We start from the raw sequence: 26,071 nt of genomic DNA, 5'->3' as shown, positions 1-26,071 counted from the left end.
CAGAAAAATAAATTTATCAAAAATTTCTCTTTTCTTTTAATTAAATATTTATGCATAAATACTTAAAATTTATTTTTCATGAATATGATGAAAATCATTCTTTTTGCATAGGATGTCCAATCCTAGAATATGGTAGGAAGTCCTCTTTTAGCATTATGCATAAAAATAAGATATGTATTATTTTTTAATATTTTTGCTATAGCTTCGCTGCTATTACTGATAATTCTCAATTTTTCTTAAAAAAGTAAGTAGTTCCTCTTTTATGCTTAAAATCAAACTATGAATTTAAATCATAATTATAAACATAACTATATGATTATCTCACTAGATTAAGTTGATTTCAATATTTTTCTTTTCTCAAATTATTAGAATAACTCATTTAGAATGAATTAAAGTAGTTTTTAACTACTCATAAACAATCTAAAGGAATTTATCATTATTTTAATAGCACAAAATCATTGAAATATCATTTTCTTAATCTCTAGCTTATCAAGCTTAGAGTTTAGGTTTGAATTAAGAGACTATCATTGAGAAGTATCATTTTTCAAGAGATTTAGCTATAAAGATGGCTATTCTTTTAGAGAGAGAGATTTACTTAAAGAAAGCATTACAAATAAGCATAAAGATTAACTTTCTCTTAATTAAACATTAAGATGTTAAGGGAAAGCTTGATTTGAATTAAAACAATCATTTAGAAAGCTTCTCAAGCTTGAGAGCGGTTGAGAAGAACAAAGTAATTGAGAAAATTGAAAAAAACCATAAAAATTGATTTTACCTCCAAGTTTGGCTTGATTCTCTATTAGCAGTGAAGCCTCTGACGAATCAATTGGTCCACCAAGAGGAGAAGAGCAACTCCAAGAGTTGTTGTAGAGAGAGAGAAGCTCCAAGCTCCCAAGAGGAAAATTTAAGGGATAATAGAAAATATGATTATTTTAATATAATATTAGCATGGTATAGCTCCAATATGAAAATATAAAGATATGAGGGTTTATTTATAGGTGAGGGAGGCCACTAACCAAGTCCAACTGGGTTTTAGAATTTTTCAGGTCAGTTTGACTCAATTTGGACAGGATTTGGATCAATTTGGCTTTCTTATTGATTTAGTTAGATCCAAGAGAGAGGAGAGATAAAAATATCACATTTTTTTGAATTAAAAAACTCTTCCACACATGTGAAAAAGGTGCCTACCTCAAAGGTTCTCCTTTCCGTACCAAGGTGTCAAAAATACATCATTACTCCAAAATATCTCATTTTTTTTTAGTAATATCTCTTAATTTTTAACTAATAAACCTTGTACTTGGTCAACTCTTCATCTTATGTGAGCATTTACTCATTTTTGGGTAGAGCCTCTTACTCGGGGTCTCACCCACGGATATCCGGAAAAGAGACTAATCCTTCGGTTCTTCCAAAACCGAACCCGAAAAAACTTCCCTCGTCTAGCAAGCATAGTCAATTCCTCCAGGATATTGTATTCTAATGTAGTCAAGGTCTTAACTAACCAAACTGATCCGACCGAACTCGTAAGTCTCGTGGTCAGATCAAGGAAGAGACTTGCACTTGGATCATATGATGGGGAGAAAACAGAATTAGGGTTAGAGTTCATTCATGGGAGACATACACAGAGAAGCAAGGGAGAGAGAGAGAGTTGTGGGGATAAGTCAACTCATGAGGCATGAGTGTGTGACTCCCCTATCACACATGTATATTGCACTAGTACACATAGTGCACTTAGTACATTGAAAGTACTAAGTGTACTATGTACTATAACTTATGGATTTGTACACACTATAAGGGTGGGCATAGTGCCTTTACCCCAACAACCTCCCACTTAAAGGCAAAGTGCCCTTAAGTAAAGGAAAAGAAAAAATCAGCATGTACATGATAATATACAAGGCCATATCAAGGCTGAAAATGGCCTCATCCAATGCCCATCAAGTGTCTGCAATGAGCAAACCGCTCCGGAGGCAAACTCTTCGTCAACAGATCAGCCGGGTTGTCATCCGTATGAATCTTAACAAGCTGAATTTGCTTGTTTTCTATCACCTCTCTGATGAAGTGATACTTCACATCCACATGCTTCGTCTTTGCATGAAAGACAGGGTTCTTTGCCAACTGGATGGCACTCTGACTATCACAATGCAACAATGGAATATCCCCTGTATAGCCCAAATCAACCACTAACCGAGATAGCCATAATGCCTCCTTGCAAGCCTCTGTGGCTGCAATATACTCGGCCTCTGTAGTAGATAAGGCTGTGCACTTCTGCATCCTGGATATCCATGACACAGCACCTCCTGTGAATGTAAATACATAACCGGTAGTAGACTTCCGGTTATCTGGATGACCGGCATAATCCGAATCCGTGTAACCATGCACTAATGCATCTTGTTTGCCAAAGCAAATGCACAAATCCTGTGTGCCCTTCAGGTATCTCATGACACCTTTCACTGCTTCCCAATGCTTCTTGCCAGGGTTGGCCATGTATCTAGAAACCACTCCCACTGCAAATGCAATGTCAGGCCTAGTAGCAACCATGGCATACATGAGACTGCCACAAGCTGAAGCATACGGAATCTTGGCCATATCAGCCCTGTCTCTATCTGACTGTGGGCTGTCCATAGCACTGAGTTTCACATATGGAGGCAAAGGAGTACTAGCTTTCTTCCCCCCGTCCATATTGAACCTCTGCAAGACTTTGCCAATGTATTCCTTCTGAGACAAATACAACACATGCTGATTTCTGTCTCGAAGTATCCGCATACCCAAGATGTGATTAGCATCACCCAAATCCTTCATATCAAAGGTTTGATGCAGCCTCTGCTTCAAAGCATCCATCTCTTTACGAGATTTCCCGGCAATCAACATATCATCAACATACAAAATGAGAATCAATAGACTGCCATCCAAAGCTTTCTTGGTGTACAAGCAGTGATCTATGTCACTTCTCCTGAATTTCTGAGATTTCATGAATGTATCAAATTTATGATACCATTCTCTTGGTGCCTGTTTGAGCCCATAAAGACTCTTTTTCAGCTTGCATACAAGCTTCTCCTTTCCACTCACTGCATAACCCTCTGGCTGCTGCATATATATCTCCTCATGGAGATCACCATGAAGAAAAGCAGTCTTCACATCCATTTGAATCAAGTCCAGATCATCATGCGCAACCAAAGCCAACACAGCTCTAAGTGTGGTCATTTTGACCACTGGAGAGAAGATCTCATCAAAGTCCACACCATATTCCTGCTTAAAGCCCTTAGCCACTAACCTGGCTTTGTATCTTGGCTTTGCATCTGATGCAACTTTGAGCCTGTAAACCCACTTGCATGGCAAAACCTTCTTGCCTGCAGGCAAATGCACCAACTTCAAGTTCCATTTTTGTGCAGAGAATCCATCTCTGACTTCATGGCACGCTCCCATAGAGCCTTGTCTGCCCTCTGTAAAGCTCTTTATAACATGAGGGCTCCCCACAGTCAGTAAGCATCAAATAGTCAACCCCTGGAACAAACCTGTCAGGGGCTCTGGAGGGTCTAGTGGACCTCCGTACCCAATGACCATCATTTGCAGGTTGCTGTCCAGCCTGCATATCACCCATTGGTGGCTCCTGTTCCATGCCATAAGGCTGAAAAATCATGCCCGGTATATCCTCTAACTGTGGTATATCCATAGGGATATCTTCTGCCATCTCTGGCTGTCCATTTGGACCATTTTCAGCACCATTTAAGGGCTGGTTTTCCTGCTGTAATGGCTGATTTACAGCCCTTTGTTGTTGTCCATGATGTCCATCATCATCAAAGATGACTCTGCCAGGCTCCTGTTGCCTTGCAGGCTCCTTATACATGCATGTTTCATCAAAAATGACATCATTGCTGCGTATGATCTTTCTATTCATGGGATCCCAAAGTCTATACCCCATTTCACCTCTGTCACCATATCCTAGGAATATGCATTTGTGAGACTTAGGATCAAGTTTGGTGCGCATTTCCCTGCGTATGTGCACGTACGCAACGCAACCAAACACTCTCAAGTGCTTGTATGACGGAGGCTTCCCTGTCCATACTTCTTCTGGCACTTTCCCACCAAGCCTCGTGTTAGGTGACCTGTTTATAAGGTGAACGGCTGTCATAACAGCTTCAGCCCAAAAACCATGAGGTAATGCAGCATGTGACAACATAGAACGGACCTTCTCCTGTATGGTCCTGTTCATCCTCTCTGCTGTCCCGTTTTGTGGAGGATCATAAGGAGTAGAGAGCTCCCTCTTGATGCCTTTAGCATCACAAAAGTCCTGAAACTGTTTGGACGTATACTCTCCACCATTGTCGGAACGCAAAGCCTTCAGTGTTTTGCCAGTTTGATTCTCAACAAGAGCAACAAACTTCTGAAACACTGAGAATGTATCACTCTTCAAACGAAGAGGATAAACCCACACCTTGCGTGTGGCATCATCTATAAAAGACACAAAGTATTTTGCCCCTCCCAAAGAAAGCTGAGGCATCTCACATACATCTGTATGCACAAGCTCTAATTGAGCATCTTTCTGTCCAAGAGCTTTCTTGTGGGGGCACTGTAGTTGCCTACCATATATACAATGCTCACAAAACTGAAAACTTGAAAACTTTAGAGAAGGCAAGTAACCCAAACGAGACAATTGCTCCATTCCCTTGACACTCATGTGTCCCAACCGGCTATGCCACATAGAAATTTCCGGCAGCTCGGTTGCATTTACATTAGCATGGTGACAAACACCTGCATGCATAAAGTAAAGAGTGTCCACCTTAGAGCCTCTGGCAACAACCAGTGAGCCCTTACTAATCTTCCACTTTCCACTACCAAATGTGGTAACATAATCAGCATCATCAAGCTGTCCAGTAGAAAGCAGGTTCTTCTTGATCTCAGGCACATGCCTGACATCATGGAGCATAAGCTGTGAGCCATCTGAAAACACAAGCCTCACATCACCTCTGCCAAGTATCTTGCATGCATGGTTATCACCCAAATAAACCACTCCTTCATTGCCAGCAGTATACCTGACAAACAAGTCTCTGCAACCTGTGACATGAAAGGAGGCACCTGAATCAATGATCCATGAGTGCATACCATGACCACCTGTAAGAAGTGAATGGGCATCAAGTGAAGAAGTAAATAGGACCTCATCCTCACTGCCACCTGCATGTGACACATTGATTTCTTCGATCTTGACTCCACTTTTGCCCTTTGGCTTTACATCTTTGGCTTCATCCTTCTCTTTGTCTTTGCCTTTTCCCTTTTCCTTTTGATCATTTTTCCATTTGTAGCATTGCTTTTTAATGTGTCCCTTCTTGCCACAATAATGGCATTCCAAATCCTTTTTGGAGCGAGACTTGCTCCTTCCCCTTTCTTGGCTTTTCCCCCTTTGCTGGGATCTCCCACGTGCATTCATTGCATTGGACTTTCCAACAGAGTTGTTTTTCCTGTTCATCTCTTCTTGAAGAAGAGCACCCTCAACATCTGCATATGACAGCATAGCATTCGAATTGCTAGTGGCTGTCCTGAATGTGTCCCAACTCTCTGGCAAAGTGCATAACAGAAAAGTGGCTTTGAACTCATCGTCCATTGCCAACTTTTGATTGATGACCTGGCTGACAATACCATTAAACTCATTTAGATGGGCTGTCATAGAAGCCCCTTCCTTCATCTGAAGGCCTATGAGTTTCTTCAACCAATACACTTTGCTTGAGGCACTTTGTTGGGCATACAAGTCCTGCAATCTCTGCCACATTCCCCAAGCTGTCTTCTCTTCACGAATGCTGAAAAGTAATGAGTCTGACACAGACAACATGATAGTAGATCTTGCCAGCTCATCCATATCTTCCCACTCTTCAGCTGTAAGAGAAGCGGGCATCACACCCCTTTCTTTGATAGGCATGTGCTGCTTTTTCTGGAGCAACACATTGTAGCACTGGGTTTGCCAAATATCATAATTATGCGAGCCTTCAAGCTTCTTGATGTGAAGCAATGAAGAGCTCTCACCTGTGGTTGCCATAACAAAATGCAACCTGTCAATGCCTGACTCCCTGCAAAGTGTGCAAACACTGCACCAAAAGCACACAAAGTGCTCACAGTTTTTCTCCCAAAGTTTATCTCCCACTGCGGAAGCAAGAATGCAACTTTTCTCCCACTTTTTGTGATGAAATCACCAAAATCTGGTTGCTGCAGATTTTGGACAGCACCTTAAATGTGCTCTTTTGCCCTTCCAAAGTACTGTACAGCAGTACCAAGTGCTCACCGATGATGTACCAAACCTGTACCGGCAAGTACAGCAGCTGAAATTGAACCTTTTGGTCACTCAAAACAGTGTACAGCCATGCCAAAACTTGCATAAAGCTGTGCCAAATCTGTACCAGCAGGTACAATAGCAATAAATGCTCTCCTGGCTGTCCAAATGAGTGAAAATCAGACTTTTACAGTCCTGTACACTGCATACAACAGTTCCGAACAGAAATTGGGCAAAAGCCCCTTGACTGCAAGCTGATTTCTGAGGATTCAAGGCATAAATGTCTTGCCTGCTGCTTTGCCAAGCTCAACAAGCATACGAACTTGAAAAGCCCCTTGATTTAAGATCAATTTCTGATCATACATGGTACATTGACGCACATGAAGGCATCCAGAGTGTTCACGATGCTTCCCCTTGGCCACATATACATCAAATACATGAAAGCCCCTTGATTTACAGGCACATTGAGTGCTTGTAAAGCATCAACACATTATCCACAGCATCAAATGCGATTGCCTGCATGCAAATCGACCAAATCGGCACAAAAGCCCCTTGATTTGCACTGCAATTTGCTGCAATTTTGCCCAAATGTGCGATTTTTCACATCATACAGCATGTATGAGTGCTTAATTGCACAATTACATCAAAAGCCCGAAATTTCGACATCCAATTTCCTGCAAATTGATCCTGATTTGACCAATTTCCTGCAAATTTATCCTGATTGTGACCAATGTCACCCAATTTTGCCAATTTTGCTCAAAAATTGAGCAATTGGGCACCTGTACCTGCTCAATTGTTGATTGTACTTGCTCAATTGCAAATCCAAAAAAAAAAATTGAGGCAAATACCTTGTAATTTCTGATTTTCCTTCAATTTGCAGGCTGTTGCAGGAAGAGGGGGCGTCGATTTTTGCTGTTGATGAGGTGCTGCACACACTGACTGTGTGGATGTTGAAGGTACTGCTGATGCGAGGACGACGTGCTGCTGGTGACTGCTGTTGAGCTGGCTGCGCCTGGTTGGCTGGGCAGCCCTCTGCGCTGCCTGATTGGGCAGCCCTCTGCTGGGCAGCGTGGCTGCTGCTGGGCAGCCCTCTTCTTCTGACTGCTTACGCCTAGCTGCTGGGCAGCGTGGCTGCACCTGGCTGACCCCCACGACCAGCCCTCCACGCTCAACGCCTGGCGGCTGTAGGCGCCTGAATGGCTGCCTTGCGTTCGCTTCAGGTCGCTCGCCTCACGTATTCGCTTAATGCCCAGCGACCTTCGCTCAACGCCCGCCTCACGTATTCGCTTCGCTTAGCGCTGGCGCCTTCGCCTATCCGCCTGCGTGTACCAGCCGACGACTAACGCCCAGCAGCCTTCGATTTGCCTCGGGCGTCAGTCAACCTGCTTCAGCGACCTTCGCTTACGTTTCGCCCCACGCTGTTCGCCAACGCCTGGTAGCGCTTGCAGCTCGATTGTGTATCCGCTCAGCTGCGTGCTGGTCGCTTCTTCTGGCCTCTTCACACACAGGCTGCGCCCAACCTGCTGGTCGCTTCTAGCTTGACTGGGAAGGAGCAGTGCCTGGCGCTGGGCACCAAGCTGAGGTCCAAGTTCAAGATCATCTACCAGTTCTACCGTGTGTTTCCCAATGTGGAAGGTGTTCTTCTCAACACCTACAGGCTCCGAATGAACCAGGCAAACCTCCCTCTAGCTCTGATACCAGTTGATGGGGAGAAAACAGAATTAGGGTTAGAGTTCATTCATGGGAGACATACACAGAGAAGCAAGGGAGAGAGAGAGAGAAAGAAAGAAAGAAAGAAAGAAAGAAAGATTTTATTAACGTCTTCCAAAAGACCGAACTCGGCCTATGAGACAAATCGGAGTCAACTCATGGGGATAAGTCAACTCATGAGGCATGAGTGTGTGACTCCCCTATCACACATGTATATTGCACTAGTACACATAGTGCACTTAGTACATTAAAAGTACTAAGTGTACTATGTACTATAACTTATGGACTTGTACACACTATAAGGGTGGGCATAGTGCCTTTACCCCAACATCATAGAGACCAACGCTTTTTTCCTCATCAAGAGGCACAGCCGTTGATTCTTTTCCATAGAACAAGGGTTATCCGGGATTTACTTCAACTATCGTAACTTAAAGAGTCTCATTTTAGGGATTCATCAGTCCAGCCTAACCCCATCCAAGCCCATGGGTTAGCCAACCGCCCAACTACTGTAGTGATAGGATCCATTTAGAAATTTGGTTATGTTTTGCTCCGGGTACCAGGGAAAAGAGTTCCCAGGTCCCCTAGCCGACGCTTCAAGCAAACTTCAAGATAGTCACACCACTTACACACCCAATATGAAATTGCATGTTTTACAGATTCAGCTGTCTCTAAAACAATCTTCTAATGAAACCATAGTATCACTGACCATAATCCTCCAAAATATCTAGCTTGAATTCTAATTTTCAATCATTCCTTCATCGGTGTACCTATGGCATTATTGGCAACCAGAACGCTCACCATCTATTCACTCAGGGACCTTTTCAATAGTTCCTAGCTCATAGTTTCCGGAAATATAATCACATAAGAAAAATCTAGATAGACTCTCCATTGAAGATCAGCAAGATCAACCAACAGATCCGTATAAAAGAGTCATGGACTCATCCGTTGAGGACGAGCAAGGCCAATCAATCAGATCCATACCCGAGTTCAGAAAACAACTCTAACTCCTTATTCCATTTTCTTCCTTGACGCACATGCGGGTATCTTCGGCGACCTAGAGCCCGAGCACCGTATGGTCAGTTTCCTCTAGACTCCTTCGCAGGTCACCTAGCGCTTTACTCATAGGTCGCTTCCTTGGTCTCTCATCCACCGTATTGGAAGCTCATCATTTAAATCGAACCGAGGGTGGTCAAGACCTCGGTCGACCGTGCTACGCGAGACGTCCTCCATTGACTCTCCGCCAGTTGTTGCAACTTTATCACTTAGGTTTCCACGACCTCATTCACAAGATGGTCAAAATGCTTCCCCAACATTCTTGACATAAAACAACCATTTAGAAACAGGTTTCATAAATATAGTTTCTAACGAACTCTCATCTTTTCACATTGTTCTACATCATTTCTCGTTATTCCACATTCTTCTACATCAATTCACATTGCTTATTCCACATCCAGTCATATGTATTCCCATCGTCTTCATCCATTCTCAACATTATATTACATCTCATTACATTTATCCACATCTATCCTTATCACATCACATCACAACATATCCATTCATATCACATCATATTCATCTATATTCATTCAAATCACATTCACATCTCACCACATCCATTCAGATATCATCACATCACATTCACATCCATTCACATCTCATACATCCACTCACATCTCATCACACCCATTCACATCCATCACACCCATTCGTATCCCACATTCATTCATATCTTGTCACGTCCATCCTCATCTTATCACATCTCGTTCACATCCATCCACATCACATCACATTCATTCCATCCACATTACATTACATTCACATCTATCCATATCACACCATATCCATTCACAGCTCATCACATTTATCTACATCTAATCATTCATTCACATTCACATCTATCCACATCCATCCATTCATTCACATTCACATCTATCACACCACAGCTCATTCTCATCCATCTACATAACATCACATCCACTCATATCTCATCACATCACATTCACATCTCATCACATTATATTCACATCTCATCCATCTACATCACATCACATCTTATTCATATCTCATCCACATCCACTCACATATACATCTATCACACCACATCTCATTCTCATCCATCTACGTCACATCACATCCACTCACATCTCATCACATCACATTCACATCTTATCACATCACATTCAAATCTCATCCATCTACATCATATCACATCTCATCACATCCACTCACATCTCATCTTATCACATCCACATCTTATCACATCACATTCACATCTCATCTAATTACATCCCATCACATTCATTTACATTCATTCAGATCTACATCATATCTTATCACATCCACTTTTAGTACCGTTTTTTACTTTCGATACTGATAGGGCTTTTCTAAGTTTCTGTCAATTGCTTGGCCTAGTTAAAGGCACTTTTTCTCGATACCATTGAATCTACGTATTAGAGTGTTGTTGAAGGTTTAAAAAGAGAAAATAAACCTTATCAGAAATGAATAATAAAAACTCAGAAAGAGCATTTATGTAATGTATTTTCATTCCTTAAGCTTCATTAATGAGAATTAATTCTAAACTTACGTTTACTTATTGGATCCTCGATCCTGTTAGGGATTCGAGATTCTCTTTTCTGAATAAGAATTATCTAAGTTTTCTCGATGGATATTTTCACATTCTTTCTTAAATTTCTCAAGTAAGATATATTCAATATTCTTCTTTTTGAATAAAAGATTCATGGGATTTACAAAAACCAATTCTATCCATATTTTTCAATAAAAATAATAATACTCAAAATTTCACTTTTGATAAATACTCATAACTTGAATTATGTCAAAAATTCATCTTTAACCATTTAATTACTTGGATCTTAAATATCATGGAAATTTCTCTTTTTGCATAAAAATAAATTTATCAAAAATTTATCTTTTCTTTTAATTAAATATTTATGCATAAATACTAAATATTTATTTGTCATGAATATGATGAAAATTATTCTTTTTACATAGGATATCTAGTCCTAGAATATGGTAGGAAATCCTCTTTTAGCATTATGCATAAAAATAAGATAAGTATTATTTTTTGAAAATTTTGCCATAGCTTCGTTGCTATTACTGATAATTCTCAATTTTTTCTAAAAGAGTAAAAGCTGGTAATGAAAATATGATAGTAGTTTCTATTTTATGCTTAAAATCAAACTATAAATTTAAATCTTAATTTTAATCATAATTATAAACATAACTATAATTATCTCACTACATTAAGCTAATTTCAACATTCCTCTTTTTTCAAATTGTTAGGATAATTCATTTCTTATTTAGAATGAATTAAAGTAGTTTTTAACTACTCATAAATAATCTAAAAGAATTTATCATTATTTTAATAGCACAAAATCATGAAAATATCATTTTCTTAATCTCTAGCTTATCAAGCCTAGAGTTTAGCTTTAAATTAAGAGACTATCATTGAGAAGCATCCTTTTTCAAGAGATTTAGCCATAAAGATGGTTATTCTTTTAGAGAGAGAGATTTACTTAAAGAAAGCATTACAAATAAGCATAAAGATTAACTTTCTTTTAATTAAATATTAATATTTTAAGGAAAAGCTTAATTTGAATTAAAACAATCATTTAGAGAGCTTCGCAAGCTTGAGAGCGATTGAGAAGAAGGCATTCAATCATTCTTGGATTGGGTCAGATAGCAGCTTGACCAGAGTACCCGTCTGCTCCAATTTGACAGCAACCAGTCAACAAAAACAAGGTACCACCTTGAGTCTCTGCTCCACGGCTCCAATAGTCGGCTGTAAATGAGCTTGAACACCAAGCAACATGAGTAGCTACTAGATGTGTGACGACGGTCCCAACATCAACAAGGCAGCCACATTTTCATTTGCACGAGAACATAAAAATGAGGAGAAAGAACTCCGACAATGTTAGAAAGCATAGTGAAGACTCCTCTTAAGCTGATATGAGGGCTTGATGCTGAGATCTTTGAACCCATAAATTGGTGTTTGTTTTCTTATTATGATGTTTGCTGCTTCTCCCACTTCTCCATCTGCATCTTCAACAAAGTTTGCATGCAGTTTCTACTGCTCTTCTACCATCCTTTTAAAGCATTTCCCTAGTAAATGTTCAAGCTTTCCATGAAAACCACATTTCCAAATATCCTTCTTGTCTCTGATTTCTTGCCTTTCCGGTTAACCATTGCAAATATCCCCTTCTTGTCTCTAAATTCTTGCCTTTCCCTTTAACCATCATGGCGCTTTCACCGTCATTCCCACTTGCAGCAGGCTCACTTAATCTCCTATCCTCTTCGATAAGAATAAATAGATAGCATGTTGTTAAAATTCATTTCTCTTGTGACCCTAAGATAGGTGGCCAAACCAAAAAGTTAGTGGCATGGAATATAAAATGCTAAGATGTTTTGCTAAGAACATGAACCATCTTCAGCCCAAATAACCTAAGACTTTCGAATTATTTATGTGGCTACGAAACATTCTTTCTAACTTGTCCCATACTTCCTTAGAGGTCTTACCGAAATCCACATGATGAATATACCTGTCTGATAGCCCGAGGCCAATTAAGGCCAGAGCCTTGTCATTTCTTTCTTCCCATCCGTGAATTTTTTCAGCTCCTTAATCGTTGGCTGGTCTCTTCTCTGCGCCACTTACAATACCCCAAACTCCTCCTTTCATAAGATACAAATGGAATCTTACCTGCCATGTATGAAAATCTCAACCATCAAATTTGTCACATCCATGAATAGTATGAATAGTAAGTTTGCCTTCAGACTTCATGCCTAGCACTCTGATACCAATTGAGGGTTCAAGTGATAATAACCTTTTCTTTGATGTTGATTAGAAACTAAAGAACCTCCTTGTTGACGGGTGTACCTTAAGGTGAGTGCACGGGAGCATAGCTGATTGGGGGAGAGAGAGAGAGAGAGAGAGAGAGAGAGAGAGATGTTGACCAGCAAGATTATCAGCACGATAACAAAGGGATTAGGGAAAAATACAAGAGTCGTGGTGTCGACTATCATCTTCTCTCTCCCTACTCTTCTCTCTTAAAGTAAAGTGGATTGCATAAACTCACAAGTTTAAAGAAGGCTTCGTTGCATGTTACGACGGTCAACCTATTGCATGCTACATTGGTATCAAAGCCGCAGGTTGTGACCCAACTTAGCTACCCAAAAGTGAGCATCCCGTGGATGGTAAAACCGTGGTCAGGAAAAAACACCAAAGCCTCCACAATGTCAGGAGAGACTTCTTCAGAAAGCTATGTTGAACCAACAACCCCTTTGACACAAATGCTGGATGGTCTCCTTGCACAGTTTCAAGATATTATGCTGAAGGATGATCTCCCATCTTAGCTCCCACCCAGTTGCCCTAAGGATATTGCATTGAGTTGGTCCCTAGGAGAGAACCTGTCACATGCAGAAGCTCTCGGAGTCTTCTTTTAGCCCTAAATACCATCTTGGAACATGCTGATGCAAAACACAAGCAGAAGATAGAGAAGAGAGAGATAGATAGCTGAGTATTCAGTATATTCATATAGTACAAAAAGGTTGTACAAATCTTGCAGCCCTTGGCTGCCTTGAAAAGGTAGAGAATACGTAATCTAATCCTACTCTAGTGACCCAATCCAAGAAGGATTGAATGCCATCATTGAACTATGTGCTTGCTATATATATGCCCTTGAAGACCTAGTGGATTGGCCGACAGCAAGTCGGCCAGGTCCAAATCCAACTTGTAGCATTTGTTCCATCTTGTCTCCTTTCCATTCCTACCTTGTCCCTGAAGACTGTCTCTGGTCTTCTTTTCTTGAGTATTGAGTTTGGCACTCTCACTCCACCCCTTGGAGGATCATCCTCTCTTTCACAACCCCCCCCCCCTCCCCTTGTTTTTTCTGGGATTTTTTCAAAGATCTATGCATTTGTTCCATCTTGTCTCCTTTCCATTCCTACCTTGTCCCTGAACACTGTCTCTGGTCTTCTTTTCTTGAGTATTGAGTCTGGCACTCTCACTCCACCCCTTGGAGGATCATCCTCTCTTTCACAACCCCCCCCCCCTCCCTCCCCTTGTTTTTTCTGGGATTTTTTCAACTTTTGTTTTTCTTCCAAATCCTCCTCATCACCTTCCTTCCCTCTTCTTCTCCTGCCTCCCTCCTCCCCTTTTCCGTCTTCTGCTACTTCTTTCACCTCTACTCCTCCTTCATTCTCTTCTTTTCTTATCTTCTTCCTTTCTCTTCTTCTCTTCTCTTCTTCTCCCTTGCTCTTCTTCTCTTTTTCTCTTCTTCTCCTCTCTTCTTTCCCCTTCTTCATACACCATCCTTCAATGTCTTAAATCTTTCTCAAATTTTACCTTCTCTTCTTCAATTTCTTAAGAGTCCTTGATTGAACCACTTGTGGCATCTAATCAAGCAAAATTGCCATTATGCCTCACCAAAATAAGGATGGTTCTCCGAGATGTGTGAGAAGACACCATTTTTTCATCATAACACTATGTTTTTAGATGGCTACCATTATAAGTTCTTTAAGTATTTATACTTTATGAAATTATTGATTTTTCGAAACCTTGTGGTTTCTTAGCCGAGGGGGGATGAAACCTTTCGAAACAAAACCCGAAAAACCTCGAAACGAAAAAAAACCTTGAAACGTTTCTTGTGACTATGGCTTGATGCTGAAACAATGTTTCTTGGTCCCCACACCACCAAAAGATCAAGACATGGCCGCTGGTTTCATCCATGCGCGATGCATTTAGGGTGGGTGGGACATGAGCAACAACAATATCTCATAATCAGCCTGAAGCTTTGATACCAATGTCACATACGGAAGCTCTGGGAGTCTTCTTTCAGCCCTAAACACCATCTTGGAACATGCTGATGCAAAACAGAAGAAGAAGATAGAGAAGAGAGAGAGAGAGATAGCTGAGTATTCAGTACCACTGTTGCTGTTTACTGGTTGAGTTGAAACCCTTGGATAGAAGCTCAGGTTGCTGACCAAGTTGACTCCGGTGAAGACGATTTGCTAGACCTCTGCGCTCAGGCAAAACATAAGGAGATTCCAATTTCTTTTATTTTGGGCATATTTTAAGTCCCTTCTCAGCAGCAAAGGGGGGTGTTGGAACCTCAGCTTAGTTTAGTTTGATGGGATCATTGGCTTAGTATTTTTATTTATGCCCTAGGGCTGAACTTTAATAGTGTAAGCCTGTTAAGGCTCTCATCATGGCGGCCACCTAGACATCGAAGGTTCTGCCTGCAATCTAGGCACACCGTGTACCTCACCGGATGCAGTAAACACCACCTATGAAGCCCAATTGTAAGGAGAAAGATTAACCAGTGATGGCGGGCTTTGATCACACAGCAATGACGTACATCTCCTATCTGCTATAAGAGCAGAATTTGTAAGTGATCATAGTATGCCTTGAATATGCGGTTATGATGTACATCTATCCATGCTGATTTGTAAGTTCTTGTTTTCTTGTTTTAATCTCAGCATTCTCTTTTGTGCTTATTCTTTCTATCTTTAGCGGTGCATTTGCCCTATCAACTACTTATTTGCCATACTAATTCTTTCTATTTGCTACTTCCCTTAGTGCTAGGCTTCATTATGGCTGAGTTTGCCCTGCATCTGCGGAGGTTTGAGAGAAACTCAGTACGAAGGCCTTTGTGTGAATATATGCTCTTATGTGTGTGCGTGTGTGTGTGTGAGAGCATATCTTGATACAGAGTTCTACACCCACTATTGGGCACTGATGACATTTGTGGGGATGTCGTAGTATTAGTCCATACTATGCATAATGGAGTTGATAGTTATATAGTCTTGTGGGTTGACTACCATGACTATATAACATGCACGTTCCTAAAAGGTGAATTTGGGCATGTTCCTGGATTCATCTAGGTATATATATATATATATCAAAGAAAGGGTTAATATCAATTGAGCTTCCGTGAGTACTCTTTGTTGCTGTGATCTTTATTGCTGTAGTCTGTATAAGATCATCTGCAGTTTTTTAGACAGTGAAATGTGTCCATGTGAACAGCCCTATTACTGGTGGTAACGTGAACGAAGACCGCTTGTCCGCCCGAAGAACTCACAAAGCAGACCGGGAGAGACTGAGAAGAGACAAATTGAATGAGCAGTTCTCAGAGCTCGCTGGTGCTCTAGGTAAGACATGATTTTTCAAGTATGTCGTGAGAAACTTTTTCATATTCATGAGAGTGCAATCAATATTGTGAAATTTGGTACTTTCATGTTGCCAGATCCCGATCGACCGAAGAATGACAAGGCTACCATTCTGGGTGAAAGCGTCCAAGTGGTGAAGGACCTTCGAGAGGAGGTGAAGCGATTAAAAACAGAGCATGCATCTCTTCTAGATGAGTCTCGTGATGTATGTTGGGACTCACCTTTGCATGCTTCTATCGTCTATGGGACTTTAAAAAAAACAACCCAATTTTTTTTTTTAAAAGTATTTTGATGATATGATTTCTAGGATGCATGTTGTGCAAAACAAGCTAATTTTTGTTTCTTTCTGTCTGCCTTGTAGCTAACACAAGAGAAGAATGAGCTACGGGAGGAGAAAGCAGCCTTGAGGAATGAGACAGAGCAATTGCAAAGCCAGATCCAACAGCGCTTGCGAGGGTCTTCTCCATGGATGGCTTTGGACCCGTCAATGATGATGACCGGAGCAGCTTTCCCCTACCCAGTGCCCTTTCAACAGCCAATCACAGTTTCTCAAACAGATTCTTATCCGGTATCAGGACCACCTCATGCCCTGGTTGCACCCACACCATACATGCATCTTGCGTCACCTCTAGGTGCCTTTCAGATGCATCCGAGTCTCCAGGCATATACCATGTTTGGAAATAGGCCTGCGGATGGGGGAGGCAACCCTTATGTGCATTATCCGCCATTTTCACAGCCTATTAATTCACATTCCCATATAGAAAGGCCATATGCCCAGTATCCCTCTGCTCTCCAGCCTATTCCTGGTTATGTCATTCAAATCTCTCCAAGTTTGGGATCCGAAAGTCAACTTTCACCACCGTCCTCAAACTCACCTGTATATAAACCGTGCGCGCCTGGTATTCCTGTTGTCCAAGTGGCTCCGAATCATGGTTCATGTCAACGATCAAAAGGAGGCAGCCATCATTCACCTGCCTCGCAATGCAGCTCTCAGCACACACCGACAGAATCGAAGCGAGAAATTGCAAGTACCATGGAACCAAGAGGTTGTGTCCAAGATTCCGGATCCTCAATCATACAGGTAAGCCTTGGTTCTATAACTTGTGTACAAGATCAAGTGTCCATTTTATATTACCAATACATACATACGAATGAATTTGCATGTTTGTGAACATACGTAAGGTCTATTGAAATCTTGTGGTTTCTATGCACAGGCAACATCGAAAGAATCAAAGAATGATGAAGTAAAGGATGTGAATTTAGAAACACGGCAGATAAGCTCGAGTATTTCCACCACGTCTGCTTCTACGTCTGTTAGGGAAAAGCTGGTTTTTTCATCAGACCAAAGTGGCCTATTTTTAGCTACTGAAGGGGATACACTTCCAGGTAAAAGTGCCTCAGAAAGTGACCGTGAACTTGCACATGATCCAACACTAAGGCCTCCTGCTGCATAGCTTTTTGCAGCCAGAGGTTCTTGATTGTATCATAACTGAATGAATACCAGGGTTGTCGCTGGGCTCCTGCCGGAGTGCTTACCTCATGACCCTCTGAGGTTGTAAGTTCGAATCCTGACACTTCCTGGAAAAAGAATATGAGCTTGAGTTCAAGTGTCAAGTTTTTGGCAGCCTTCGGTCTCTATATCTTGAATGACTTCCTTTTGAAGGGCAACATAGCCTCATTTTGTTTTCTATCTTTGCTGGAATGGGGCCACTGGGATCGTTACTGGGGTAACTTCTAGAGTGTTCTTATAAAGGCTGGAACTGAGATTTGCATGTGGGACCTCATTGTTACAATCATTGCAGCCTCATTGTTATGGGTGTGACAACTAATACCATTTGTTGGCATTAATTGTGAGGGTTTTTTCTATTTTCTATTTTCTATTCTGTTGTCTGAAGAACAGGGACTTGGACAAAGCTCTTCAAAAACGGCATGAAAGGGCACCATAGCTCTAATAAGCAACACGTTTGAATGAGGCTAGAAACATGCAAGGTAGAAGAAGGATAATTTAAGTTAAAAAGGAACGTTAGCTGGAAACGCGGTCAACTAACTGGCACAAGTGCGGTGCAATATTTGAATGAAGGTGTGACTCTTGGTTGGAGAAGGCCTTGGTCCTGACTTGTACTATCTCTAATCGGCCAGCACTCAAAGTGAGTCGTGGAGAAGCAGAAGCAGAAGCAGTTGGCTATCATAATTGGTCATCCAAGAGCCACAAGATAGCCTCCCACACCCAAAAAAATAGGGAAAAAATATGGAGTGGGGAAAAATGAGAAAACACCTAAATTGGGCGGGCACACCCACAACAGAGGCCCTGGTGTAAATATACAGACAGGAGATGATTGCTAACAGTAGGAGCCCTTAGAATGATTAAGAGGACACCTATTGTGCATTCCTCAATACACTCGATGCAATAGTACAAAAGAGGAGTGTGTGTATTTGAAATTGAGGTCACTGTTGAGAGATCAAACTTATGGTCGACCATTCATTTTGTCATTGCTTGCACTAGAGAAGAGGTCAATATCCTAGGTGTGAACTTTGGGTGGCCTCGAGGGGGTAGTTGTGCGGTTGCTGACGAGGATGGGAGGGCATTAAAGGATATGCTATTTTTGATGTTGGTGGAACACTTCATCGTCAGCTTGTCCATGTTTGGTAATCTCATCACCATTAGTTTTTCCCTTGTGTAGGGTAGATTTGAGGGTAACATAGAATTTTGCTAAGAGTTTTGAAGCTATTTGCATCAACAATGAACTTGGGTATATTTTGAGTTAAATTGCTATTTTTTATTACTATTCTTAACTAATGAAAATGAATTGTTCTTAATCCAGCAATTCACTGGACTATATAATGTCATGGATAACTGATGCAAGTATTGGGGTTGAATGATGTCATTGATGGAGATATTACAGTTGTGCAAAGGAATTATGTTAATTTCTTTGCATGATGGAGGGTGGAGATTGAGCCTCCAGATTATATCGTGGCATTGATCTTGGTCCTCCACTTGTCAACATCTCAAACATTCAATTTCCTATGACAAATAACTCAAGATATGTGATGTAGAAGAAGATGGCATAAACAACAGAGTTGCACTTCTTATGGAGCTCACAAGGCAGCAATGTCACATCAGCCCGGTAAATGCTATCATGTACTTGTCAAAAGAAACATATTACTTGTTGAAAAGGATTGAACATGCAGAGGAGCTCCCTTGTCTAACAATGATTGCTCATGACCACTTCCACTTGACACTACTTTCATATAACAGCCTATTCCTAACTGAGGATTTGGGGTGTTGTTAGAAAGCAAATCGATCGGAAGATCGATGCTATGTTGAGTAAGCACTCTCAACACATCCTGAAGAAGTAGTGACCGCATAGGAAGATCAATGGTCAAGGATGCATTTGCAGCCATGGGTCATACTCGTCCCTATACTTCCAAGCTACTATACACATGAATGGGAGTCATCAGTTGGACACAACCCTTCTGCTTCATGACCTTGCGAGGGATCCTAATCTTATTGATGAATGAGAACCAAAGAAAGAGGCATAAAAGAAGAGGTCTCGTCTTGCTACACTTGCAGCATTGGCCCCATCAATAAAATAAATTGTCGAGTGTATTTTTACTTTAAACTGCATGAATTTCTAGGCATGTAGTGTGGTTTGCATAATGTAAACTGCATCTATGGAAAAAACAGAAAATCAATGGTCTGCTTTGCTTGAACCTTCTTCTCTTCCAACATTTAAGGGTGACCTTGAGTTGGCTTTGATCGCGTTGTTGCCTTTGATCTTGGACTCTTGAAATAGCTCGTGTGCGCTTGAGTTGAGCTATCACTTCATGTTAAGTGACTAAAGCATGACAACATGTGAACCCAATTAATGCCATTGACCATCTTGACCCCTCTTGATTCTCATGATGGACATCCAAAGAGTAGCTTGGCAAGCTACTAAGTCATACCTTCAACATTGAAAGACATAGCTTAGTCCACTCATTTTGTAGGTAGACATAGCTTAGAGATGTAAATGGACCCGTAAAAGTGCTATGGCTAATAGATTTTTAGTAACATGGAAGTCCCACTAAGAGAGGCAAAAGAGGCCAAGAGGAGTGTCAATCCCTCTTGTTTGAAGCCTTCCTCTACTCTCAATACTTCATGGCAAGCTGATGAACATAGGAAGCAAGCTCCAAGCAAGGAAGGGGAAGCTCAATGAGCAAGCTATGACTTCATCCTGAGGCAAAGGTAAAGGAAGAGAGAAAGGTGAATTTTAAAACAGCCAAGTATACTCCAAATCAAAGTCCCAACTCAAGCAATCATTAAGACTCTCAACAAAGAGGAAGATGTGGCAATCAACCATTTCAAATCAACAAAAATTTCAGCACAAGGTGAATGTTACATGCCATCACCAGAGTAAACTTGGACACATGATCAAAGATTGTAGAAAGAAGCAAAGTAATACAATAATTAAGACAAAGAGGCATCTACACAAACAATGACTAGACTTAGAATGAAGACCAACGTAATGTTTTGGTGAGCATTAAGACTATGGACGCTGCCTCAACTTCAACATTTCATGCATGTGAATTAACCCAACAGAATTCATGTCATGCCAACAATCATGCAAGTGACCATAATTTAGTGAATAGACAATGGAGTCTCTTCTCTAACAAATAATAAAGAGCTATTTTAGGATTTGGATCATAGAGATCTCATTTATATTGCAAGAAGACAAGATACCAAATCCAACTCAAGGTAAAGATAGAATTCTCATGTAACTAGGTGCATGCACGAGGTTTTGTCAATGATTTTTTTGATATAAATGTTCCTAACTTGTTGAAGTCGTGACAAAGAAGAATTATAGAACTATTTGGATAGAAATGAATGTTTAATTCAAGACAATGCCAAGTATGACCAGGTGATTGCAAAAGGTGTGAAGCAAGGTAAGCTTCTTGGCTTGTATAACTAGCATTCCAAGAGTTTATGTAATGTTTGCCACTCATTAACTTTTTTCTACTATAGAATTATGACATAGAAGTCTGGACATTTAGCTTTCAATCTTTGGTTTAACTGAAATAGCAAAATATGGTGATGATAGGAATGCCTTTGGGAAAACTACGTGATGTGTGTTGCATGGGTATACAAGCAAGACAAGAGATAAATTCAATCAATGGGGATTTAGATCAAGAGGTATTTTAGACCTCATTTATTCACATATTTGGGGACACTATCCTAAGTCCCATCCATAGGCGGTTATAGCTATTTTATCACCTTTGTGGATGATTTTAGCATACATATTTGTTTTGTTTTTCTAAAAAGTCAGATGCCTTTGATATATTTCAAAAAATTAAAGTCATGATAGAGAATTACACTGGGAGATACATAAAGATGGTAAAGACATGATCAAGAATGTAAGCACACCTCAAATGGATTTTATGATTTTTGTGGGAAGCATGGCATTCATGGGCAAGTGACATGTCCACATAGCCCTTACAAAATGGGGTGACAAAAAGGAGTAACAAGACTTTGTAGAAGGTACAAGATCTATCATGAATGAGAAGAGATTGTCTTACCCATATTGGGTAGAAGCAATCAATAGTGCTTGCTATCTCCTGAAGAGAATGTCTGCACAAGCTATTCATGGTAAGACACCTTATGAAGCTTTTCATAGAAGAAGAATGCATGAAGCTTTGCATAGAATAATGCTTGTAAGTTTCACATTTGAGGATATTTGGATACCTTGCTTATGCACACATACTAGGTGATGATAGAAGAAAGCTTAATGTAAAGTCAAGGAAGGGTTTCATGTTGGCATACTCGGAGCATATGAGGCTAACAAGTTGTATGATCATATTTATATGCATTTTATGGTTAGTAGAGATGTAGTGTTTGATGAAGAAGGTGCTTGGGATATTTAATCTCTAAAAAAGAAGTCCAAATCAGCCACTATTCATCCAAAACAATCTTTTGTTGATAAAAATCAAGAAGCAATTCAACCTAGAGAATTAGTAAGATCCACCTGCCAGATTCACATATCAAAGAGTTAGTATGCATAAACAACGAGTTGAAACTAACTATGCATTGATGACTAGTATGTTGCATGTATTGAGAGTCACTTAATGGCAAGCAACCATGGATGATGAGATAACTCTTTATAAAGAACTGGAACATGAGACTTGTCTCCCTTGCTAGAAAATAATAAGTTGCAAGTGGCCTTACAAAGTCAAATGGTTCAATTGACATATATGAGGCTAGATTAATATCCCGTGGCTTTAGCGAACCGTATATGAAATTGACTATGAGGAGACATTTGCTCATGTAATCAACATGGATAGCATTAGAATGTTGTTCTCTTTGGCTCACACACAAATGGAATGTGCATTAGATGGATGTTAGAAATGCATTCTTTAATAGTGATCTTGATAAGAAAATCTACATGGAGCAACCACATGGTTGTCATGTAAAAAAAAGAGCAATTGGTGTGTAAGATCAAGAAGAGTCTTTATGGATTAAAGTAAGTACCTAGAAGATGGTATTCTCACATTTGTATTTTATGAGATCAGATGATGATGAGTATTCTTTATTTTACAAATGGAAGTGATATTACCATTGTTCTCCTATATATTTATAATCTACTGACACAGAAGCGAGTAATGATGTTTTGATAGAATTACTTAAAGCTAACTTGTATGCTGAGTTTGATATGAAAGGTCTTGACATAGTTCACTACTATATGGGAATTGAATTTTTTATAGGTCTTAGGACACTATATTCATTTTCTAAGAGAAGTATTTGCATAGTATTTTACAAAAGTTCAACATGGCTGATTATAAGCTAGTTAAGATTCCTTTGGATATAGACACTAAGCTTCTCAAGTATGAGGAGGAGCCAACATTGAATGCAACACAACATAGACATTTAGTTGGTTCTCTTATCTACCTTGATATTACTAGGCCATATATACTTTATAGCATGAGTTTGTCTAATCCAAGAATGTCCATTGGAATGCATGAAAAAGGGTACTTAGATACCTCAATGGAACAAGAGACTTTGGTCTATGATCTTACATCCTATTTATGCAGGTGATCTTAGTGAAAGGAGGACTCATGAAAATACATTTTTCTTAGCTAATGGAGTCATATCTTAGATTTCCAAGAAATAATATAATGTTTATTTATCATATACAGAAGCTGAGTATAAAGCCTCAATTGTTGTTGCATTCCAAGATATTTGGTTAAGAAGGATACTTTATAATCCTGGTTTTCTTGATGTTCCTAAGCCCAAATATATCTGACAATATGTCTGCTTAAGCAGTAGCAAAGAAACCAAGTCATCAATGAAAGAGCCAAAAACATTGGCACACAAAGGAGCATTTAAAAAGGGAAAGAGTAATTTTGGGAGATATAATTTTGGATCATGTGAATATAATGTGGATAAAAACAACTTAGCAGATGTTTTCAAAGTCTTTGGGATCAAATTTGTTTGGAGAAAAACACAGAACATCTCTTGGACTGTATTCAAGGAAAGATATCACCTTTAAGGAGAGATGATTTGGCACAATAACCCCTTCTCCCATTTGGTACATTATGTAAATGGGATTTTTTTTAATGGTGTTGAACTTTAGGAGGGATGTTGAGGATGAAAGTAGCATCCTTAACATATGCCTAAAGATGGGTGACTCATGATGTTGAAATTGTATGTATATCAAATTTAGAATCATCATATTACATGTCTAATCATATGATATTGGATAGTAAACATGGTCATTAATCCTTTAGAGTAAATGTTTACAGATCATTGTAATCAAAATTCAATAGTTGGTAGAGTAAATGTTTAGTGATTCATTGTAGAGTGAATTTTTAGTGATTCATTGTAGAGTGATTCATTATAGAGTGAATGTTTAGTGATTCATTATAGAGTTAATGTTTAGTGATTTCATTGCCGAGAGTAAATGTTTAGTGATTGTAGAGTGATTCAGTCAAAATTTAATGGTTGTTTGAGTCCATGTTTAGTGATTCATTACAGAGTGATTTGGTCAAAATTTAATGGTGTTTGAGTCAATGTTTAGTGATTCATTGCAAAATGATTCACTCAAAATTCAATCGTTGTCAGTGTTTCATTTGCAAAGTGATTCGATCAAAATTCAAATGTTGTGTGATTCAGTCAAAATTCAATTGTTGTTGTTAGAGTAAATGTTTAGTGACTCATCTGAAGTTCACCATTGTTAGTGATCCATTTCATAGTGATCTTTGTAATTCAACAAGGGGATGAAGCCTAAATTTAGGATTAGTTTAGTGATAGATGAACATGCTTTATATGGTCATGTGAAAATTAGTAAGTGAATAGATTATTGTAGTGCTGGGTTGATTAGAGTCATTTGGTTGTAGGATTAAACGTTTCTCCCTTACCATTTCAGATTGTATCAATTTTTTAAAAGCATGATGATCATGTGAAAATGAACAAGTGAGAATAGGTTATTATAGTGCTGGGTTGATTGGAGTCCTTTGATTGTAGGATTAAATGTTCCTTCTTTACCATTTCATATTTCATCAATTTTTCATATCATTTCAAATATTGCAATTCATTACATGTAATCTACAACTCTTGTCAGCTTCTACTCATTATATTATCTTTATAGTTTATCTAATCTTTAATATATTTGTGTTCTTTACTTGTTTGTGAATTTATACTTACTCCCTCAACTTGAATAGTTGGAGCATGAGATGAGAGGTATAAGCTTCTGAGTGGGTGTGAAGGTTGTTTGACATTGAGGTTGGATTTGTCGATTCAATGAGGTAATATGTAGCAAGCGAAAAGAATATTAAGGAACCTTAACCCAAGATATGCTAGACCAATTGAAAAAGAAGAAACAAGAAATGCTGAAACAAGAGCAATTCAAGAAAGTGGCAAAAGAGGAGGCTAAGGGAATGACTGCCAAAGCTAAGGAAAAACAAAATAGGCTAACACTAAGGGTGAACATGGCTACTCTAACCCTGGTAGAAGAGGATAACCTTGAGATAGAGCCTGCATGTCTCAAAGTTAGACTCTCTATTGAGGGAACAACCAAAAATCACATTGCTATGATTAACTTCGGAGCAAGTCACAAACTAGAGCTAGAGTTGACTCTGTAGACAAAGTCAAAAGTGTGTATACAATAACAATAAGAACATTGGGAAGTTTGAAAGTTAATATTTTACCACCAGGAATAATCCTTGGCTGTATAAGGTTTTTATTATGCCTGAATGTGCCTTGGAAAAAGTAGAGATGCCATTGGATTAAGTTGGATTTGAGGAATGGGTTGTGAAGTGGATTGGGAGCAAAGAATGGCATGCTTGTCCTCATCAGGAGGATTCAAGTACACATTACCTTTATGGAGTCCATTAGGCTCAAGTATGGATTTGAATACTGAAGAACTGATGCCACCAACAAAGAACCTGCAACACCAAATCAAGAGGAAGATACATGACATGATTGCAAAAAATCATGGTCACAAAACTAGATCCAACAAGGTGAGCCCCACAATGTATAATCGGCCCCTCTAAGACCTTACAAGCCCATAAATATCAATTCCAATCGTTGTGATTTTATAGGAATCACGACCGTGATTCTTAACTCTGTGAAATCATTCCAAGCAAAATGAGCCAAAATCGTAAAATCTTGAGTCATCATGATGTGATGGGATTGCCTATGCTTGAATTTCACCTGTTTGATGCATTTCATCTAACGTGATCATGGAACGGTCGGCATGATCACGACACACATAACCATGCCAATGGAATGCTACCACATGTCACTCATGTATTAATACTAGGCACCATGATCCCGTTGACCATAAATAGGTGTTCACAACTATTTTCATCATTTTATTACTTTTTGACTTTTCAAGCACATTGAGTCTTCATCTTCATCTTTGTGCTGATTGCACCTTCATCTTGAAATTATGACAG

At 39.7% G+C, this 26,071-nt stretch overlaps 1 protein-coding gene across 1 annotated transcript in view; it reads left to right on the top strand.

Annotated features, from left to right (window-relative positions):
* Positions 1-17,992, top strand: part of LOC147606824 (uncharacterized) — a 51,730-nt gene extending 33,738 nt beyond the window's left edge. The window contains exons 2-5 of the mRNA XM_086791103.1: positions 16,002-16,126; positions 16,222-16,349; positions 16,506-17,225; positions 17,359-17,992. Coding sequence (XP_086647229.1) covers positions 16,002-16,126; positions 16,222-16,349; positions 16,506-17,225; positions 17,359-17,598 — 1,213 coding nt within the window. The 3' untranslated portion in view covers positions 17,599-17,992. The remainder of the gene's footprint in view (positions 1-16,001; positions 16,127-16,221; positions 16,350-16,505; positions 17,226-17,358) is intronic.
* Positions 17,993-26,071: the final 8,079 nt, after the last annotated feature.

This window comes from Cibotium barometz, chromosome 56 (assembly GCF_041138505.1).
Source record: "Cibotium barometz isolate CiBa-2024 chromosome 56, ASM4113850v1, whole genome shotgun sequence".
NCBI classification, from domain to species: Eukaryota; Viridiplantae; Streptophyta; class Polypodiopsida; order Cyatheales; family Cibotiaceae; genus Cibotium; species Cibotium barometz.
The sequence above is the reverse complement of the archived record's forward strand: the minus strand, read 5'-3'. Positions and strand labels throughout refer to the sequence as shown.